The 20,101-nt window shown below is 44.4% G+C and overlaps 1 protein-coding gene across 1 annotated transcript in view; it reads left to right on the top strand.

Moving 5' to 3' along the window:
* The window catches only part of dnajc17 (DnaJ (Hsp40) homolog, subfamily C, member 17), a 60,636-nt gene that overhangs the window by 17,983 nt on the left and 22,552 nt on the right, over nucleotides 1-20,101 (top strand). The window contains exons 2-10 of the mRNA XM_029730320.1: nucleotides 8-77; nucleotides 3,917-3,975; nucleotides 4,099-4,186; nucleotides 4,315-4,391; nucleotides 9,297-9,423; nucleotides 12,827-12,876; nucleotides 15,765-15,842; nucleotides 17,933-18,013; nucleotides 18,695-18,832. Of these exons, the coding sequence (XP_029586180.1) occupies nucleotides 8-77; nucleotides 3,917-3,975; nucleotides 4,099-4,186; nucleotides 4,315-4,391; nucleotides 9,297-9,423; nucleotides 12,827-12,876; nucleotides 15,765-15,842; nucleotides 17,933-18,013; nucleotides 18,695-18,832 (768 nt within the window). The remainder of the gene's footprint in view (nucleotides 1-7; nucleotides 78-3,916; nucleotides 3,976-4,098; nucleotides 4,187-4,314; nucleotides 4,392-9,296; nucleotides 9,424-12,826; nucleotides 12,877-15,764; nucleotides 15,843-17,932; nucleotides 18,014-18,694; nucleotides 18,833-20,101) is intronic.

Below are 20,101 nucleotides of genomic sequence, written 5' to 3'. Positions count from 1 at the left end.
CCTGTAGATCAAGAAAGCCTACCGACAGAAAGCCTTGACCTGCCATCCAGACAAGAACCCAGACAACCCAAAAGCAGGTTAGTGAAAAAGACATGGCACAAGTAAAGCCTAGGTACAATGTCCATTTCTCCTCACCTTGTATGTCGGCTTTCTTCCTCTGTAGATGATTGTAAAACCTGAACACCATCACCACCAGCCACATCCATGATTCTGACCAGACGCACATTGAGAGAATAGCGTGTGTTCAGTGTCTTGCCTTCAGAAAGTATTCAGACCATGACTTTTTCCACATTTTGTTAGGTCACAGCTTATTCTAAAATTGATTAAATTGTGTTTTCCCCTCATCAATCTACACACAATATCCCATAACTACAAAGAAAAAATTGGTTTTTAGAAATATTTTCAAATGTATTAAAAATAAAAACTGAAATATCACATCACATTTACATAAGTATTCAGACCCTTTACTCAGTACTTTGAAGCACCTTTGGCAGCCATTACAGCCTTGAGTCTTCTTGCGTATGACACTACAATCTTGGCTCACCTGTATTTGGGGAGTTTCACCCATTCTTTGCTCCACAGCTATTTTCTGGTCTTTCCAGAGATGTTCGATCGGGTTCAAGTCCGGACTCAAGGACATGCAGAGACTTGTCCCGAAGCCACTCCTGCTTTGTCTTGGCTGTGTGCTTAGGGTCATTGTCCTGTTGGAAGGTGAACCTTCGCCCAAGTCTGAGGTCCTGAGCACTCTGGAGCAGGTTTTCATCAAGGATCTCTCTGTACTTTGCTCCGTTCATTGATCCTGACTAGTCTCCCAGTCCCTGCTGCTGAAAAACATCCCCACAACATGATGCTGCCACCACCATTCTTTACTGTAGGGATGGTGTCAAATTTCCTCCAGATGTGACACTTGGCATTCAGGCCAATAGTTAAATCTTGGTTTCATCAGACCAGAGAATCTTGTTTCTCATGGTCTGAGAGTCTTTAGGTGGCTTTTGGTAACCCCAAGCGGGCAGTCATGTGCCTTCTACTGAGGAGTAGCTTCCATCTGGCCACTCTAACATAAAGGCCTGATTGGTGGAGTGCTGCAGAGATGGTTGTCCTTCTGGAAGGTTCCCCCATCTCCACAGAGGAACTCTGGAGCTCTGTCAGAGTGACCATCGGGTACTTGGTCACCTCCCTGACCAAGGCCCTTCTCCCCCGATTGCTCAGTTTGGCCGGGCGGCCAGCTCTAGGAAGAGTCTTGGTGGTTCCAAACTTAGTCCATTTTAAGAATGATGGAGGCCACTGTGTTCTTGGGGACCTTCAATGCTGTAGACATTTTTTGGTACCATTCCCCAGATCTGTGCCTCGACACAATCCTGTCTCTGAGCTCTACGGACAATTCCTTCGACCTCATGGCTTGGTTTTTGCTCTGACATGCACTGTCAAATGTGGGACCTTATATAGGCAGGTGTGTGCCTTTACTAAATCATGTCCAATCAATAGCATTTACCACAGTTGGACTCCAAGTTGTAGAAACATCTCAAAGATGATCAATGGAAACGGGATGCATCTGAGCTCAATTTCGTGTCTCATAGCAAAGGGTCTGAATACTTATGTAAATACGTTTTTTGTGTTTTCTAAAAACCTTTTTATGCTTTGTCAGTATGGGATATTGTGTAGATTGCTGAGGATTTTTAAATGTATCCATTTTTTAGAATATGTCTGTAACAAAATGTTAGTCAAGGGTCTGAATACTTTCCGAAGGCACTGTATGCACAAACTGTTTCGAACTGTTTCGTTTGTGAAGTATGCGGACGCCTTAACCCTTAACTAGACTACCTGGGGCGGCAGGTAGTCTAGTGGTTAGAGAGTTGGACTTGTAACTGAAAGGTTGCAAGATCGAATCCCCGAGCTGACAAGGTAAAAATCTGTCTTTCTGCCCCTGAACAAGGCAGTTAACCCACTGTTCCTAGGCCGTCATTGAAAATAAGAATTTGTTCTTAACTAACTTGCCTAGTTAAATAAAGGTTAAAATAAAAAAAAACTCTACAGTCTGCTCCCCTCTGTGCCATGCTGCCAGACAGGCCGGCCACAGCCCTCTACAGACTGGCTAAGCAGAGCAGAGCCTTCCCACAAGCCCTCCAGCCACCTGGGCCAGTCCCAGCCAGACAGTATGACCAGTATGTTTGAGACGATATCCAATATTGCGATACTCGTTAGTTTTGTGACAAGGAAACAAAACACTTCGGATTTAACTTCTTTAGAAAAACAGCCCTAATGTTGGAAACAAACATCATTATGTTGTCATCCAAAGTCACATTTATTTTAAATACAGCAGGTTTTTAAAGGACCAAAACGTTTGTTTTCATTTATGCCATGGAAGAAATATCGCAATACTGGTATCGTCCCGGCCCTAATGACCACCGTTTCCCCAGTCAGCCCCCCTGGCCCATCGCGGCCTGTCACCAACAAACGTGTCAACAATCAGTTTTGGAAATTTCTATATAATTGTGCGTCAGGTGAAAAAAGAAAGGCAACCTGTGAGGCATGTTTTCAAGTGAGGTTTGTGCGGTTGCTGGATACCTTTTAACTATTCCTGATTTAAGTAAGAAACGGGAAACAATGGGGTAATAGGGGACTGAGTGGCATAAAATGGCTCAGTTTCACAGAAATGAAAAGTAGATGGTGAGGAATATGCACTTTCACATCACATGCAGTGATTTTATCCACTCACATGAGAGGGTAAGAGCCCTGAGACTATAGGAGTGCGGTAATGGGGCCGGTTATGGGCTGGGGGTTTACGGTTCTGGGTCTGGGGCTGGAAGGTTGGAGAGAGGCGAGCACCGGAGGTTTGTGTGGTACTCTTGATTGGCCCTGTGTCCCCTTAGGGCTCCCTAATGGGAGATGGATTGAGAGGCCCGGGTGGGTTTGTGGGAAAAGTGCGGGTGGATCATTAGAGGAACCCGATTTCGTGAGACTCCAGGCACCTTTTTAATGTAGGAAATGTCTCCGTTTATCTCAGCCCCGGGTCCCGTGTTGGCACAGAGACACCACACAGAGCACACGCCGGCTTGTTTCTTAACCCTGCCTCGTTTCCGTCCTTTCCTCCACACTCCACCAAGTCTCTCCCCTCCTCTGACCTCTCCCTGCGTGTTAGCAGCTCACTAAGATATCATTACCTTGTATTGTTAACCTTTGTTCCATTTGGTTGTTGTTTTTAAAGCTAACATTCAACACATAAACTATGGTCCCCTCGATCACATCTTACCTTTAAGTCCTCACTGAGCAGGAATATGAGATTCTAGATGTTTCTATGTACAGGTAACTGACAAAATAAAGGAAACACCAACAAAGTGTTTAAATGGGTGTTGTGCCACCACAAGCCGCCAGACCACATTCATTGTGCCTTGGCGTAGATTCGACAATTGTCTGGAACTCTTTTGGAGGGATGCGACATCATTTTTTCCATGAGAAATTCCATAATTTGGTGTTTTGTTGATAGTGATGGAAAATGCTGTCCCAGGCGCTGCTTCAGAATCTCCCATCACACACACACACACACACACACACACACACACACACACACACACACACACACACACTTTAATCCCCCTATGCTCCTTTGAGACCCCTCTTTCAAAGTCACTGAGCTCTCTCTTTCTATCCAGTAATGGGTAACTAGCCATTTTTATACTTTACCCTAAGCATGATGGGATGTTAATTACTTAATTCATTCAGAAACCACACCTGTGTGGAAGCACATGCTTTTACTCATTTACTCAAGTGTTGGCTTTATTTTGGCAGTTATCTGTAAGTACAGCGCAGTATGTATAAATGAACATAGAAAGCAAAACAATCACTTATAGAAAGCCCGGCTTAAAAGGTGGGTTTTCGAAAGTGGTTTATGACAGTGTCCTTGGTGTTTCCTCCCCAGCTGATCTCTTCCACCAGCTGTCCCAGGCCCTAGAGGTGCTGACTGATTCTGCTGCCAGGGTAAGACTTCTGTCTGTCTGTTTGTCTGTCTGACACACACCATCCATACCACCACCAGACCCTCTTTCTCTCTTCTCTCCAACTGTTCATCATATCAAACTGTCCTCCTCTCCTCTGTGTCAGGCTGCTTACGATAAGATCTGCGCTGCCAAGAAACAAGCGGAGGCGAGAAACAACAAGCTAGATGCTAAGAGGAAGAAGATCAAGCTTGGTGAGCCCTCAGACCTGTGCCTACTACAACTCAACAACCCTTCCCCTAAAAACACAAAACTGGCTATCAGGATGATGCTAACTGTATGTGTGCGCGTGTGTGTTACTGTGTGTGTACGGTTTTCACAGACTTGGAGGCCAGGGAACGCCAGGCGGAGGCACATAGTGCAGAGCAGTTCCAAAACACCAGAACACTAGAGGAGGAGGTAAGAAAGACACAACTTCACAGCATCCTAGTTTCCTACTCTGACCCTAGAACAGATCATACAGGCACGGTTCACTTTCATTGTCAATCCCTCAACCACACACATGGGCCTAGAGTAGTGAGGTGGATTAAACCATTCCATGCATCCTGGAGAATGGATAAAGTAGAACGGATGCTTAGCTCACGCTAACTCCTGAACACTGCACCACACACAGTCAGCCCTAGAGTACAGCTGTTCCAATCACTGGCTTAGTGAAGGTAAGACATACACAGCCACCTCTACTCTCCTCGACCCTCTCGCACAGCCACCCCTACTCTCCTCGACCCTCTCGCACAGCCACCCCTACTCTCCTCGACCCTCTCGCACAGCCACCCCTACGCTCCTCGACCCTCTCGCACAGCCACCCCTACTCTCCTCGACCCTCCCGCACAGCCACCTCTACTCTCCTCGACCCTCCCGCACAGCCACCTCTACTCTCCTCGACCCTCTCGCACAGCCACCTCTACTCTCCTCGACCCTCTCGCACAGCCACCTCTACTCTCCTCGACCCTCTCGCACAGCCACCTCTACTCTCCTCGACCCTCTCGCACAGCCACCTCTACTCTCCTCGACCCTCTCGCACAGCCACCTCTACTCTCCTCGACCCTCTCGCACAGCCACCTCTACTCTCCTCGACCCTCTCGCACAGCCACCTCTACTCTCCTCGACCCTCTCGCACAGCCACCCCTACTCTCCTCGACCCTCACACCCTCTCACACAGCCACCTCTACTCTCCTTGACCCGTCTCGACCCTCAATTGATTAACCTTTTATAACGCACTCTTTCACAGGTTTCCTTTGATTGATCTTGAAATTCACTAAAGATTCGAGCAAATAACAAAGCCGCAGCCATGTCTCAGAAACGTTTTCATTCATCAAATCAAATTTATTTATAAAGCCCTTCTTACATCAGCTGATATCTCAAAGTGCTGTACAGAAACTAGAGGTTGACCGATTATGTTTTTTCAACGCCGATACCGATTATTGAAGGACCAAAAAAAAGCCATTACCGATTAATCGGACGTTTTTTATTTATTTATTTATTGATAGATAAAAAAAAAATAATGTTTTTTTCCCTTTTTAATAATGAAAATTACAACAATACTGAAAGAACACTTATTTTAACTTAATATAATACGTCAATAAAATCAATTTAGCCTCAAATAAATAATGAAACGTTCAATTTGGTTTAAATAATGCAAAAACAAAGTGTTGGAGAAGAAAGTAAAAGTGCAATATGTGCCATGTAAGAAAGCTAACGTTTAAGTGCCTTGCTCAGAACATGGGAACATATGAAAGCTGGTGGTTCCTTTTAACATGAATCTTCAATATTCCCAGGTAAGAAGTTTTAGGTTGTAGTTATTATAGGAATTATAGGACTATTTCTCTCTATACGATTTGTATTTCATATACCTTTGACTATTGGATGTTCTTATAGGCACTTTAGTATTGCCAGTGTAACAGTATAGCTTCCGTCCCTCTCCTCGCTCCTACCTGGGCTCGAACCAGGAACACATCGACAACAGCCACCCTCGAAGCAGCGTTACCCATGTAGAGCAAGGGGAACAACTACTCCAAGTCTCAGAGCGAGTGACGTTTGAAACACTATTAGCGCGCACCCGGCTAACTAGCTAGCCATTTCAAATCGGTTACACCAGTCTAATCTTGGGAGTTGATAGGCTTGAAGTCATAAACAGCGCAATGCTTGAAGCACAGCGAAGAGCTGCTGGCAAAACGCACAAAAGTGCTGTTTGAATGAATGCTTACGAGCCTGCTGCTGCCTACCACCGCTCAGTCAGACTGCTCTATCAAATCATAGACTTAATTATAATATAATAAACACACAAATACGAGCCTTAGGTCATTAATATGGTTGAATCCGGAAACTATCATCTCGAAAACAAAACGTTTTTCTTTTCAGTGAAATACGGAACCGTTCTATATTTTATCTAACGGGTGGCATCCCTAAGTCTAAATATTCCTGTTACATGGCACAACCTTCAATGTTATGTTATAATTACGTAAAATTCTGGCAAATTAGTTCGCAACGAGCCAGGCGGCCCAAACTATTGCATATACCCTGGCAAGAGAAGTGACACAATTTCACCTGGTTAATATTGCCTGCTAACCTGGATTTCTTTTAGCTAAATATGCAGGTTTAAAAATATATACTTCTGTGTATTGATTTTAAGAAAGGCATTGATGTTTATGGTTAGGTACAGTCGTGCAACGATTGTGCTTTTTTCGCAAATGCGCTTTTGTTAAATCTTCCCCTGTTTGGCGAAGTCGGCTGTCTTTGTTAGGAAGAAATAGTTTTCACAGTTCGCAACGAGCCATGCGGCCCAAACTGCTGCGTATACCCTGACTCTGTTGCAAGAGAAGTGACACATTTTCCCTAGTTAAAAGAAATTCATGTTAGCAGGCAATATTAACTAAATATGCAGGTTTAAAAATATATACTTGTGTATTGATTTTAAGAAAGGCATTGATGTTTATTGTTAGGTACACGTTGGAGCAACGTGTACCTAAGCGATTATATGCAACGCAGGACAGGCTAGATAAACTAGTAATATCATCAACCATGTGTAGTTAAGTAGTGATTATGATTGATTGTTTTTTATAAGATAAGTTTAATGGTAGCTAGCAACTTACCTTGGCTTCTTACTGCATTCGCGTAACAGGCAGGCTCCTCGTGGAGTGCAATGTAAAGCAGGTGGTTAGAGCGTTGGACTAGTTAACCGTAAGGTTGCAAGATTGAATCCCCAAGCTGACAAGGTAAAAATCTGTCGTTCTGCCCCAGAACAATGCAGTTAACCCACCGTTCCTAGGCCGTCATTGAAAATAAGAATGTGTTCTTAACTGACTTGCTTAGTTAAATAAAGGTGGAAAAAAATAAAATAAAATAAATCGGCGTCCAAAAATACCGATTTCCGATAGTTATGAAAACTTGAAATCGGCCCTAATTAATCGGCCATTCCGATTAATCGGTCGACCTCTAACAGAAACCCAGCCTAAAACCCCAAATAGCAAGCAATGCAGGTGTAGAAGCATGGTGGCTAGGAAAAACTCCCTAGAAAGGCCAGAACCTAGGAAGAAACCTAGAGAGGAACCAGGCTATGAGGGGTGGCCAGTCCTCTTCTGGCTGTGCCGGGTGGAGATTATTACAGAACATGGCCAAGATGTTCAAATGTTCATAGATGACCAACCGGGTCAAAAAATTATAATCACAGGGGTTGTCGAGGGTGCAACAGGTCAGCACCTCAGGAGTAAATGTCTGTTGGCTTTTCATAGCCGATCATTCAGAGTATCTCTACTGCTCCTGCTGTCTCTAGAGAGTTGAAAACAGCAGGTCTGGGACAGGTAGCACGTCCGGTGAACAGGTCAGGGTTCCATAGCCGCAGGCAGAACAGTTGAAACTGGAGCAGCAGCATGGCCAGGTGGACCTGAGGCATGGTCCTAGGGCTCAGGTCCTCCGAGAGAGAAAGAAAGAAAAGAGAGAGAGAATTAGAGAGAGCATACTTACATTCACACAGGACACCGGATAAGACAGGAGAAATACTCCAGATATAACAGACTGACCCTAGCCCCCTGACACATAAACTACTGCAGCATAAATACTGGAGGCTGAGACAGGAGAGGTCGGGAGACACTGTGGCCCCATCCGACGATACCCCCGGACAGGGCCAAACAGGCAGGATATAACCCCACTCACTTTGCCAAAGCACAGCCCCCACACCACTAGAGGGATATCTTCAACCACCAACTTACCATCCTGAGACAAGGCCGAGTATAGCCCACAAAGATCTCCGCCACGGCACAACCCAAGGGGGGGCGCCAACCCAGACAGGAAGATCACGTCAGTGACTCAACCCACTCAAGTGACGCACCCCTCCTAGGGACGGCATGGATGAGCACCAGTAAGCTAGTGACTCAGCCCCTGTAATAGGGTTAGAGGCAGAGAATCCCAGTGGAGAGAGGTGAACCTGCCAGGCAGAGACAGCAAGGGCGGTTCGTTGCTCCAGTGCCTTTCCGTTCACCTTCACACTCCTGGGCCTGACTACACTCAATCATATGACCTACTGAAGAGATGTGTCTTCAGTAAAGACTTAAATGTTGAGACCGAGGCTGTGTCTCTCACATGGGTAGGCAGACCATTCCATAAAAATGGAGCTCCATAGGAGAAAGCCCTGCCTCCAGCTGTTTGCTTAGAAATTCTAGGGACAATAAGGAGGCCTGCGTCTTGTGACCGTAGCGTACGTGTAGGTATGTACGGCAGGACCAAACTGGAAAGATAGGTAGGAGCAAGCCCATGTAATGCTTTGTAGGTTAGCAGTAAAACCTTGAAATCAGCCCTTGCCTTAACAGGAAGCCAGTGTAGAGAGGCTAGCACTGGAATAATATGATCACATTTTTGGGTTCTAGATTCATTGCCATATCATTATTGATACACTTTGCTCGTGAAGTCAATGATAAATAAAAGGTTTGGGATGCTTTTCACTTGAGTCATGATGACTTGCACTCAACCTGTTAAATGCATGTAATTATGGACCATGTGTTGTGACTGACTGACTGGGAGTGATCACCAGTGGGTGGCAGTATTCTATTCTCAGTATAGTAATGAGCTAGTGGTACTGCACATTGGCTGGTGTTACTGCAGTCCATATGGTCGTGGATTACTGTCCAACCAAGTAAAAGACCACGATCCTTAATAGGCATAGTAAAAGCGCTGATTCATTATGATTTAAAGGACAAAACTGATCCTAGATCACTACTCCTACTCTGAGACACTTTGTGAATACTGGCCCAGAACCTATAATTGAGAGAAGGATGTTCCTTGTTGTTAACCATGAGGTAATTGTCCTGTCAGATTGCCCGTCTGCGAGAGGAGGGCTCCAGGCAGCTGCAGGAGGAACAGAGGCTGATCAAAGAACAGATCCAGAGGGAGAGAGAAGCACAGCTCCACCACTCGGGCACAACAGACTACACAGCTACAGGTACATTACTCAACCACACCAGTCACTCAACATTGCAGTACATTTTACTGTCTTGTTACCTACAGAGTTTGGATTACAATGTTCATTCTACTTCTATGGCTGGCACACTTACCATAAACCGTGTAACCGACGGTTATGGTTGAAGATTCATGAAAATAAAATAACCATCATAACCGGGGGAAAAAATGATAAAATCTATATTTTTGGAACGAATAGCTGACTGAAGATGGGACGGCCGAGTATTCGTGCGGTTGAGTCCGTTTCTGGAATAACATGGACTCTTAACAACAAGATGAAACTTTGTTGCTCCTTGCTGAAACAAGCAAGGTGTTGTAGCAAATGATTAATAAAATGGGCTTGGAACCTCTCACCCTGGTAAGGGTCACCCACCAAAAAAGGCATTCCATGACTAGGGCTGTTGCAGTGACCCTATTACCGCCACACCGGGGGTCACAAGTCATGAAGGCAGTCAAATTCCACATGACCGTTTAATCACGGTAATTAGGCTTCTCCAAGCTCTGATTCTGCTGCTGGTCATTAGTAGCCTATCAAACTTGCTAACTGCTTGGTACTCAGAACTCTATTGTCCCTCTAATCACTCTGACATCAATCCAAATGTATTCGGAAATCAAATCAAACACTTCATGAGAGCCAATGAGCTCATGTTGCACAACATTTCTATAGGCTATGTAATTGTGGGAGAAAACAGTATGATGGCTGCTAATAAAAAAATAAAAAAAACGAGGATCCCATCAGCTTTCTATAGGCTAGGCCTACTATATTTATTTCTCAACTTTCCTAAAATGAAGCACATTGCTTATCTTTACAACAGGAGTATAGCCTACCTGGCTGGCATGAAAATAAACTATGGGGAAAAGCTTCCTCCATTCACTATTTAAGTGCATAGATTACATGTATTTTTTCCCCCCACTGCCCCTGTTTTGATACAGGTGCATGTTAATGGTAAATTCTAAATCAAAACAAATGTCACATATATATTATTTAGAATATGTAAAGACAAGATTATATCAAGAATAGTCTGATGGGTGACAATAATAGCCTATCACTTGTGAATTATATATTATCACTTGTGAATGATGCCCAGCATAAGAAACAATGGCTTTTTTCCCGTTTTTTTTTTTCTCCCCAAATCATAGTCGCACATCTCATAGAGCCTAGCCCATAGGCCGATATGTTTTGATAAGGTTTGTATCACAACTAAAGTGGCCAAATAACTTCTTAAATTAAGCAAATTAATCCACTTTACAAGGGGTGTAGAGTCTAACCGGCATATATATATATATATATATATATATATATATATATATATATATATATATATATATATATATAAATAAGCAGCGCGTGAGTTTCAAGTTTGGGGAAGATCATTTTCACCATAAATGTTCCTTTTATAATAAAAGCATTACATGCATAATTGCATTTTTGCTCACTTTTGATAATGGTGTGTCCCACTCATGGAACATTCAGGCTTATAGCCTACTACCATGTGTGCATTGCTGTGCTTATAATGTGAAGAAATAGCCTAATAGTTTATCAACATTTTTAAGCTAAACGTTCTGATCTGTTTCATCAACCACATTGCATCAAAAAGTTTTTTTGATGCTAGTGGTTGTATTAATTTGGGATCTATCGCGTCCCACAACTGTCCCAGACTATGTTTGGAATATTTATTTCTTCCACAAAATAGAATAGGTTGACGTTTGTACTATGAGGGATAGTAGATTGACATAGGCTAGTGCTTTTGCTGTTCTTTAGGACTACTCATCTTGTTGGCTGACAAAAAGTTAATGTGGACAGTTCTTCCAATATCTTCAATATGCACCTCGGAATTGGATAAGGATGTGCGCAGTTGCGTCCCCGATGTGTCTGTCTTCACTTGTAGCCTGTGAGAAAGACCCGATCACGTGACAGAGAGCCATGTGAGTGAGAGATGTTTCTGATTGTGCAGAACACTCAAGGAAAAGGGCAAAATGCAGCACTCCGGGCCGCAAAAGGCATGGATTTTTTTAGAGTGCATTACGGACACAAAGGGGATGCGCCGTGAAAATCGAGGTATTATCAAGTGTTTGTCAAATTGAATGAGAGACTATTGGAGTCTGTACAGCCTGCGCAAAAAACAAAGCAGAGCTCATGCCTTTCAAGCAACTTTTTTCAAAATGTTTTTGCTATTTGAACGGGGTTAAAAAATATAAAATATATTTATATTTTTTAATTTGTTCTTAAACTGACTTGCCTATAATTATTTAACTAGGCAAGTCAGTTTAAGAACAAATTCTTATTTGCAATGCCGGCCTAGGAACAGTGGGGTAACTGCCTTGTTCAGGGGCAGAACGATGGATTTTTACCTTGTCAGCTCGGGGATTCGATCTAGCAACCTTTCGGTTACTAGTCCAACTCTCTAACCACTAAGCTACCTGCCATCAACCCCTTGAACGGCTATTACAGAGACCAAGGTCATTTGGCTGGCCAATTACTGTTATCCAAAATTCCATGACTATCACCGCCCTATCTACTACCTCTAATTATATGCTGTTGCACATGGTACTGTCTATCAGACCCACTGCTAAGTCTGTCTACTGAACTAGGCCAGTCAACAGGGCAGTGAGCGGCCAGTTGGACAGATATTACACAGTACACAGCTCGTCTGGACAGAACAACAACGGCATGTTCTTTGACTTTTAATATGTTATGTTGCTTAGAAACACAACTGTTTGGACTATTTGTAGGAAAGGCCTATTTTTGTTCATTAGCAAAGAAATAACCTGGCTGCATAATACAGATCTGACAGACGCATATAGCGCTTCATCATCTGGTCCACAAGGTATCCTTTTACATCTTAATATCATATGCATTTGGGGGAAAAAGATGCTTGTTCTGGGCTGGAGCCATGAGAAACCATGGATGGTCTAATAAAGGGTGATGGGAGTCAGCGTTGTGGGAGATGAGGTCTTGGCCTGGCCCCCTATTGCTGCTGCACATTAAGTCAGGCAAGTTCAGCACATTGTCACTGAGATCTTCTCTGCTCGCACGCTATTGGGCCTCTCCAGGCCTCTGCGGCGAGGCCTTCCTGGAACAACGCCCTGTTACGGCTCTGGAGGCACCCGGCAGGTCTGCAGGCTTGAGGTCGGGGCGAGTACAGTACTGCGGAGAGATGAACAACCCAAGCCTGATCATGTATGACCTGCGGTGATGCGAGACAACCGATCTCCCAACGGAGAGACAACAATGTCTTGACCACTGTGACAGAGCCCTCCCCGTCCTCGACCAACTGCACGTCTCATTCGTCTTTTGAGATTTTTTTGTCTGCTTGATTGAATAATTTTGAATAATTGTTTTCTTTGTCTTTCTCTCTCTCTCCCTTTCCTTCGCTGTCTTCCAGACGCAGCACTTGGAAGGCATTCCAAGAGCAATGTGACCCCCAAATTAAAAGTAAGTTCTAACATTGCTTTTAGTCAGGGGATTGGAAGAGGGGTCAGTATTTAGGGTTGAGATTCTTGGCGAAGGAACAAGAGAGGAGGGGGAAGAAGAGTCTTCATACTGGTTTCTTCCTGAGGAATCTCTGAAGTGATTGGCTGAAATCTCCTAAGGTATTTCATTTGTAAGTGGTTTATGATGGAAACCAAGACATTTGAGATCTAATGGAGATTACATACACTCCTCCTCCTCCGCCCTGTTCCTCTCCTGTACTGTAGGCCATCGTCAGGAGTGCTGTAACTATGTAAAAAGAGGGTTATTATATTTCCTCTGGAAACTATTCAATCCCCATCTATTACTGGGGATGTTAGCTAATGTGTTTCTGTATTTAATATTGTTAAAACGTCTGATACCCATCAAGAGCGGTGTATCCCCCAAAGAAGTTTGTGTGTTCAGTTAGGAAAACAAACGTCAGGGCTGAGTGTTGAGTCTGGCTACGGTATTAAACAAATTGTATTCACGTACTGTGCATGTGAATATTATTCCATACATTTACTCTGAGGGGCAGTTGTATCTGTTAGCTGGTAACACGCAATAATGTCAATATCAAAGTCAGACTTCAGTTAGTAATTTTGTTATAGAACAATATTGATAGATGTAAATGAATGACATCTGTGTCTTTTTTAAGCTACAACATTCAAGCGGTATTGTTCCTGGCCCTAGAGCTAGAGCGTTGTTCTTTCCCTCAGTATTCTAATACAACAGGCTCAATTCTGGATATGTTATCAGTCCTTTATCTTTCAATCTGAGACAGGAAAAAAATTTGCTTCATATTTAAATTTCCCCACAACAGAAATGTAATGTAATAATTTTCAGTAATATTTTCGTATTTTATTTTGGGGTAGAATAAAGTCCAAACTACTGGGGGACATTGACTCTTACGTTTCTAACGGTCCTCAAAGAGTAGATTTCAACAGTGCTATTTGGAAGTTGACCATACGCCATTCTTGTCCTCCCCAGTGTGGGGAGAGTGAAATATGACCGCTGATTATGCAGTTATTTTTTGTGTGAGGGTATTTGTTTTTGGTCTTACATCTTTAGTTATTTGCGGCTTGCAAGCGTGGGTATTAAATGTACCAGAGCAGTTGGGTACTGCCAGGGAACTCCAATCTCTTAAAAGGGGTTTAGAATGCCAGTAACGTACACCGTAGAAACGTGCTGGAGCGGCCTGAACATTTGGGTATCACCCAAGATCTGCTCTGCCTTGTTAGAAGATTAATGGGGTACAAGGTTATCGTTGGGTAGAGGAGATTGGCCTTGGAAGGAGAAAGCACATTTTGGAAATAAATGTTAAAAAAAGGTGTGGGTGGGGGGGGGAGCAATTCCCAGAAAGGCTCTCCCTGACAGTGAACAGAGTTCTGCTCTGGCCCTGGTCCGGTCACTCGCTGCTTGCCATTTATAATTCTGCTCCATTAGTTAGCGAGATACGGTCTTGACACTGCTGAGTTATGAATGGAATTAACCTGTTATGTAACATCTTACTCAGAGAGCTAGATGCTGGGCAGAAGAACCATTTACAATTTAAATGCTGTACAGTTAACTTTCAGCTGTCAGCCAACATTAGAGATCATGGCTTTATTACATGGTATTGGCTAATAATGACCAGAGCTAACCAGGAGTTTGCTCAGAATAACTCTCACATATTTCTGTGTGATTGAGTGACCCTCTCGTTAGCTGCGTGCCACACGTATATGTCTAGCAGCAGGTGAGTCAGTCTGGTGTCTTCGGTCCAGATCCCAGTCTGACCTGTCTTAATTTTAGCCCTCCCCTAAGCACGTAAAGCTGACTGGAAATTGACTGCAGGTCTCCCAGGTGGTGGTGGTGGGTATGCTCCAAGAGCTGAACAATGTCCCCCTGGAGCGCTGCTCTGCTCTGCTCCTCGGCCTGGCACGGGCTCAGTCCTGCTTAATCTACGCTTGTCATCAGAACATGTTTTTTTATTTTTTTCTCTTGGGGGCTGCAGGAGTGTGTGCTTCACCACTGACTATAAATTAAATATAACTGTAAGAAATCTAAGATATATCGGGAGCCCCGGATATATACCTTATATATCCAGTTCAGGGCTCCAGCTATGCATTTGGTTTGCTTACGTGCTAGCTAAGTGGCTAGATGTAAAGATCAAGCTTCTTGGTTACAGCAGAGATATTCAATCCCCTCTTGGATCAAGATCCCTGTTGCCCCAAAACAATTTTGTTTAAAAAAATTGCGCCCCTTGTGTGCACTTCCGGTAATACCGTATACCCCGGTATGGTACAGAAACTATATGACAGTATGAAAATCTATATACCGCCCAACCCTATCCATAACCCTAGACTGGCAGCTTTGGGGAACATTAGTACAGACCCCATGTAAGTAGGATTCATAACCCTAGACTGGCAGCTGTGGGGAACATTAGTACAGACCCATGTAAGTAGGATTCATAACCCTAGACTGGCAGCTGTGGGGAACATTAGTACAGACCCCATGTAAGTAGGATTCATAACCCTAGACTGGCAGCTTTGGAAAACATTAGTACAGACTCCATGTAAGTAGGATTCATAACCCTAGACTGGCAGCTTTGGAAAACATTAGTACAGACTCCATGTAAGTAGGATTCATAACCCTAGACTGGCAGCTTTGGAAAACATTAGTACAGACCCCATGTAAGTAGGATCCCTAACCCAAGACTGGCAGCTTTGGAAAACATTAGTACAGACCCAATGTAAGTAGGATCCCTAACCCAAGACTGGCAGCTTTGGAAAACATTAGTACAGACCCCATGTAAGTAAGATCATAACCAAAGGTGGGTTATCTGTTTCTCTCGGTTTTTCTTTCCTAACTTTTTTTTCCTTCTCTCTTTTCAGTTGAAGTGGAAGTGTAAAAAAGAGGATGACACCAACGGCGGCTACTCTCAAGACTTTATTTTTTGCCTTCTATCAAAGGTGGGTGCCTTGAACGTGAATCACCAAATATCACCATACGGCTACGATTCAAAAGGCCATCGCCATTAAGTTGGCACACAGTTTCTCACACCTGCTTCTCTTGGAAGGAGCTAAGACTCCTACTGTATGTCTCCTATCAAATGTTCTTATTTGAATGTGTAATGTCGCAGAAGAGACACTGGTTATGTAATCATACTTGTAGAATATTGCTCTCAAGCTATGTGGTGTAAGACTGTCTGTGATGGCTTGTCCCCTGCTGCATCACAGACCTGTATCTCTCTCCAACTCGCCTGTGATGAGACCTGCCTGGTGTCCAGCTCGCTTTTGAGCTCTGCATGACATCAGTGTTTTAGATGGTTTTATTTTTCCCTTTATAAAAGCCCCATTAAGTTTTGTAGCAGTGAAAGGGCTTAGGGCAATGCAGTGCCCTCTTAAAGTGGTGCACGCCATTGTTAGTGCCCCTGCTACTGGGCGGGTTTAGCAGTGCCAGGGGAGTCGCTAGGAAATGTGCTCTTCTCATGCAACCGTGTACCACCTCGAACTGCAACCAGCTAATGGGAGTTTTGGTGGGGCGTAGGTAGTGCAGGAATGAGGATAGGTCAAGTCCAAGTGTCACTGACGTCAAACAGAAGGAAAAAAATGTAAAACTTAGAATTTTTTCTCCGCACGCACTCAATGTATCGTCAGGCGTGGGAGGCTGGGTCAGAGGATTGTGGGAAAAGGAGTGTTGTTGTTTTTGCTGAAGTAAAGAGAGACATTTTAAAAAATAACTTAACGCTATTTGCAATGGCGAGCTTCTCCGATGAGTGGCAGGTAATGCTTGAGTAGGAGTAGCTGCTCATGTGTGGGAAAGGGGACTGTGTGTGTGTTTTGGACTCACGCAACCTTACGTCTGCTCTGGAAGGGAGAAAAAATACATATTAAAATATTTGGATTTATGAAATAGGGGTCTACAGAGACTCCCGTTTGTCACTGTTGGCACGCTGTAGAGTGTCCACGTCCATTAGCATTCCTGGCCTGTCCTTTTCCCAGCGAAGCAGATTCCTGGTAAATGGGATTCTCAGAGGCCTCCTTACTGAGACTGCTCTCTAGAAGTGGGCTTAATGAGAGAGGCCCTGTATTTCAGGTGACATACTGTATCAGCCGTGGACCCTGTCTCTGCTGCAGGCCTTTACCCAGAGGAGCCCAGCCTCCATCAACATCTATCAGCCAAGAGCCTCTGTAATTATAAGTGCAGCTGAGAGAGATCAGCTTTTACTGCTGTCAGACCTAGTCCAAGTCCTGTCTCCACTTTCCAGCTCCTCTGTCTCTGTCTCTCTCTCTGTCTCTCTCTCTCTGTCTCTCTCTCTCTGTCTGTCTGTCTCTCTCTCTCTCTCTCTGTCTCTCTCTGTTTGTCTGTCTGTCTGTCTCTCTGTCTCTCTCTCTGTCTGTCTCTCCGTGTGTGTGTCAGAGGTCAGTGGTTGACCCAGGCTGGACTGTTCCTCCCCTGTACTCCCCTGCATCTGACGTACTGGCAGGCAGCTGGACAAGGGCCTTGGCTAATTTCAGTTTATACCAAAACATGTTTTATAGAGTTTTCTCATCACACATAGAGTACACTTACTGAAGAAGTCCAGGATGCTGTCTTGATACTTGGAACATGCTAAAAGTCATTTATGTTGACGTGTCCCAGACATTTCTGTTAGAAATGTTACCGAGGTTGATATTTTTCTGGAAATTAATCATAAAAAAAATACATTAGGGTTCATGTCATTTTTAAAATCACATTTAGGGATGATATGTTTCTCGTTCTCTCTAACAGTATGGGTCCCTCCCACTATCTCTCAAGGGACCAAATCACAGGATGTCCTACGTATAGTTGTTATTGTGTAACTTGAAAACTCAGCCATTACAAGTGTATACTCTAACATTGTCATTGGAGGTGGTGGTCCATAAACTGATGTGCTACACTGGAATTTAAGCTTTAGAGTCCTGTCTGGTCATCTGTTGGGTTTTTCTTGCTGATTTAATGATGCCCATTTTTCTGGTTCTGTGTTCTACTTTGAGAATACATTGTGTACTAACTGTCTCTGTTTCTGTGGCTCTTTCAGTATGGCGACGTTTTAAATGTTCTCATATCAAGGAAGAAGAGAGGAAGTGCTGTGGTAGAATTTGAAACCGTAAAAGCAGCTGTAAGTATTCTGGCTCATAAATTATACACACTCATCTCATTTCCTATTGAAAAGTCACTGAAATCAATCAATACCCACCAGCTTTTACGGATTGGCCATTTTTTAACCATTTGGTTTGCACTGAGCATTATGCGTCTCAACAACTTCCCAGCCCAAGGCCCCTAGTTTTCCACACACATGATGACATTCTCATCATCTTGTAGTGTGTGTCTGTAACAGAACAGAGGAGTTGACAGAACAGAGTGTTCTGATGGGAACCAGGAGGATAGAATAGCTGAGCCGCCTCATTGTTCAGACCACCTGAGTCCTCTGCCCCTTTGCTGTCGCATGCTGTTTTGTTGTGGGCTTTGGTGCGATGTGTGGTTCCCCTCAACAGAACATTTCTGCTGTCCCCTGCGGAGCCAGACTCTGGGCCTGCGGTCGCCTTCTTGCTGTCTGGAGATCTCGGGGTCCCTACGCTGCTTGGGGGGTTGGGGTATCTAAAGTTCACCTCACATGTGCGTTTCAAATACACAAGGCAAAACCCCACACAACGGCTGGGGTGGAAGACACAACTAACTCTATAGAGCTGAGAGGAGTAGATAGGTTGATGTAGCTCCATAGTGGTGCTGGGGGAAAGAATGGCCTGTCAGCAGATCATGTCACACTGGGGTCTAACCTTACTCCGTTGTTTCCCTCCAGGAATTGGCATATAAGAACGAGAGTGGCCTTACAGCAAACCCACTGAAGATCTCTTGGCTTGAGGGACAGCCTGAAGTCATCACCCCAGTGGTGTCGCAGGTTCAGCAAACATCTGGACAGTACTTCCCACCTAAACAGGTATGTAACCAGGGGCAACCACCACCACAAGTAGGGCAACCCCTCCCCAATGTGCTTAGTCCTAATTCTCCTTCACTCCCATCAACGATAATGTAAGCCCTATGTTGCCAAATATCTCCACGTTGTTGGCTTCCAATCCAAATAACATTTCCTAAACACCATCCCGCAAAGAGAGGTATGTAAACTTCTGCGGTTTTATTTTTGTATCAGCGAGAAAATATTGCCCATGCACTTGCACTCTCCTTGTCTGGCCCAGAAAAATGTGTTTCGTTAAATGGTCTTAGGTTTGTTTTGCTTGGAGAAGCAGTGTGTTGGCCCGGCGCTGGTCCGATCCCCTGGCCTGTCCCGCCTCTCATTAAGGCCTGACCCACCCGGGAGACCAATGGAATGCCTCACTCCATGAGAATCACACAGTAACCCAACACGACCAGCGTGAAGGCAGGCACGAGAGGGCTTTCTCTCTCTACCCAGAGTGGTACTCACCCCAGTCTGCCCACCTTTTTGCTAACCTCCTGGTCGGCTTTCATAACACGCATACTGGCCGTTTGGAGGCCTTTTCCAGTCAGAGTAATGTTGTAGCACAGTTGGGAAATGTAGGTGGACGATGAAGGTGATCTGAGTCAGTTTGAGGAGTACAGGAAGTTTAAGCTTCTCTCTGGTCATGAGCTAGACATGACTCAGTCTCTGTGTCCATAATCACCATTACTTAGTTTCACTGCTGTGGTCATTTAGGCCTAATAATAATAATAACGCTGACTTTGTTTATAAAGAGCTTTTCCATACATTTGGGCTCAGGTCTGCATAGGTTTAGACCAGCAGACTCTCCCTCCCCAGAGCTGAGGATGGACTGTTTCACCTCAGCACAGTAACTCAGGCCCCTCGTCAGGGTTAGCACACCACGCAGGGTTCACAGCCCGGCCCGCGCATTGGGACTTGTCAGAGTAATGTAATTATGGTAACTGGTTTTACCGGTTAAAGCTATCCGACACAGATTGCTTCATCTCTCGCAGAGCTTTTCAGGGCAGAGAACGAAAACAACATGATTATGGCAGTGTAATTTTCACATTAGCCCTCAGTGAGTACGCTTCTCACTAAAGAGGCCCACATGACATAATGGGGATCCAGTGAACATTGGTAATATTGTCCCACATCTGGCCTGGTGTCAGTGGATACTGGGGAGAACCATGGAGGTCCTGGGCAGGCTGTCTGGCCTGGGGTCAGTGGATACTGTTACAATCTCCACCCGGCACTGCCAGAAGAGGACTGGCC

Source organism: Salmo trutta, chromosome 33 (genome assembly GCF_901001165.1).
Source record: "Salmo trutta chromosome 33, fSalTru1.1, whole genome shotgun sequence".
NCBI classification, from domain to species: domain Eukaryota; kingdom Metazoa; phylum Chordata; class Actinopteri; order Salmoniformes; family Salmonidae; genus Salmo; species Salmo trutta.
This window is presented reverse-complemented; position numbering and strand designations above follow the sequence as displayed.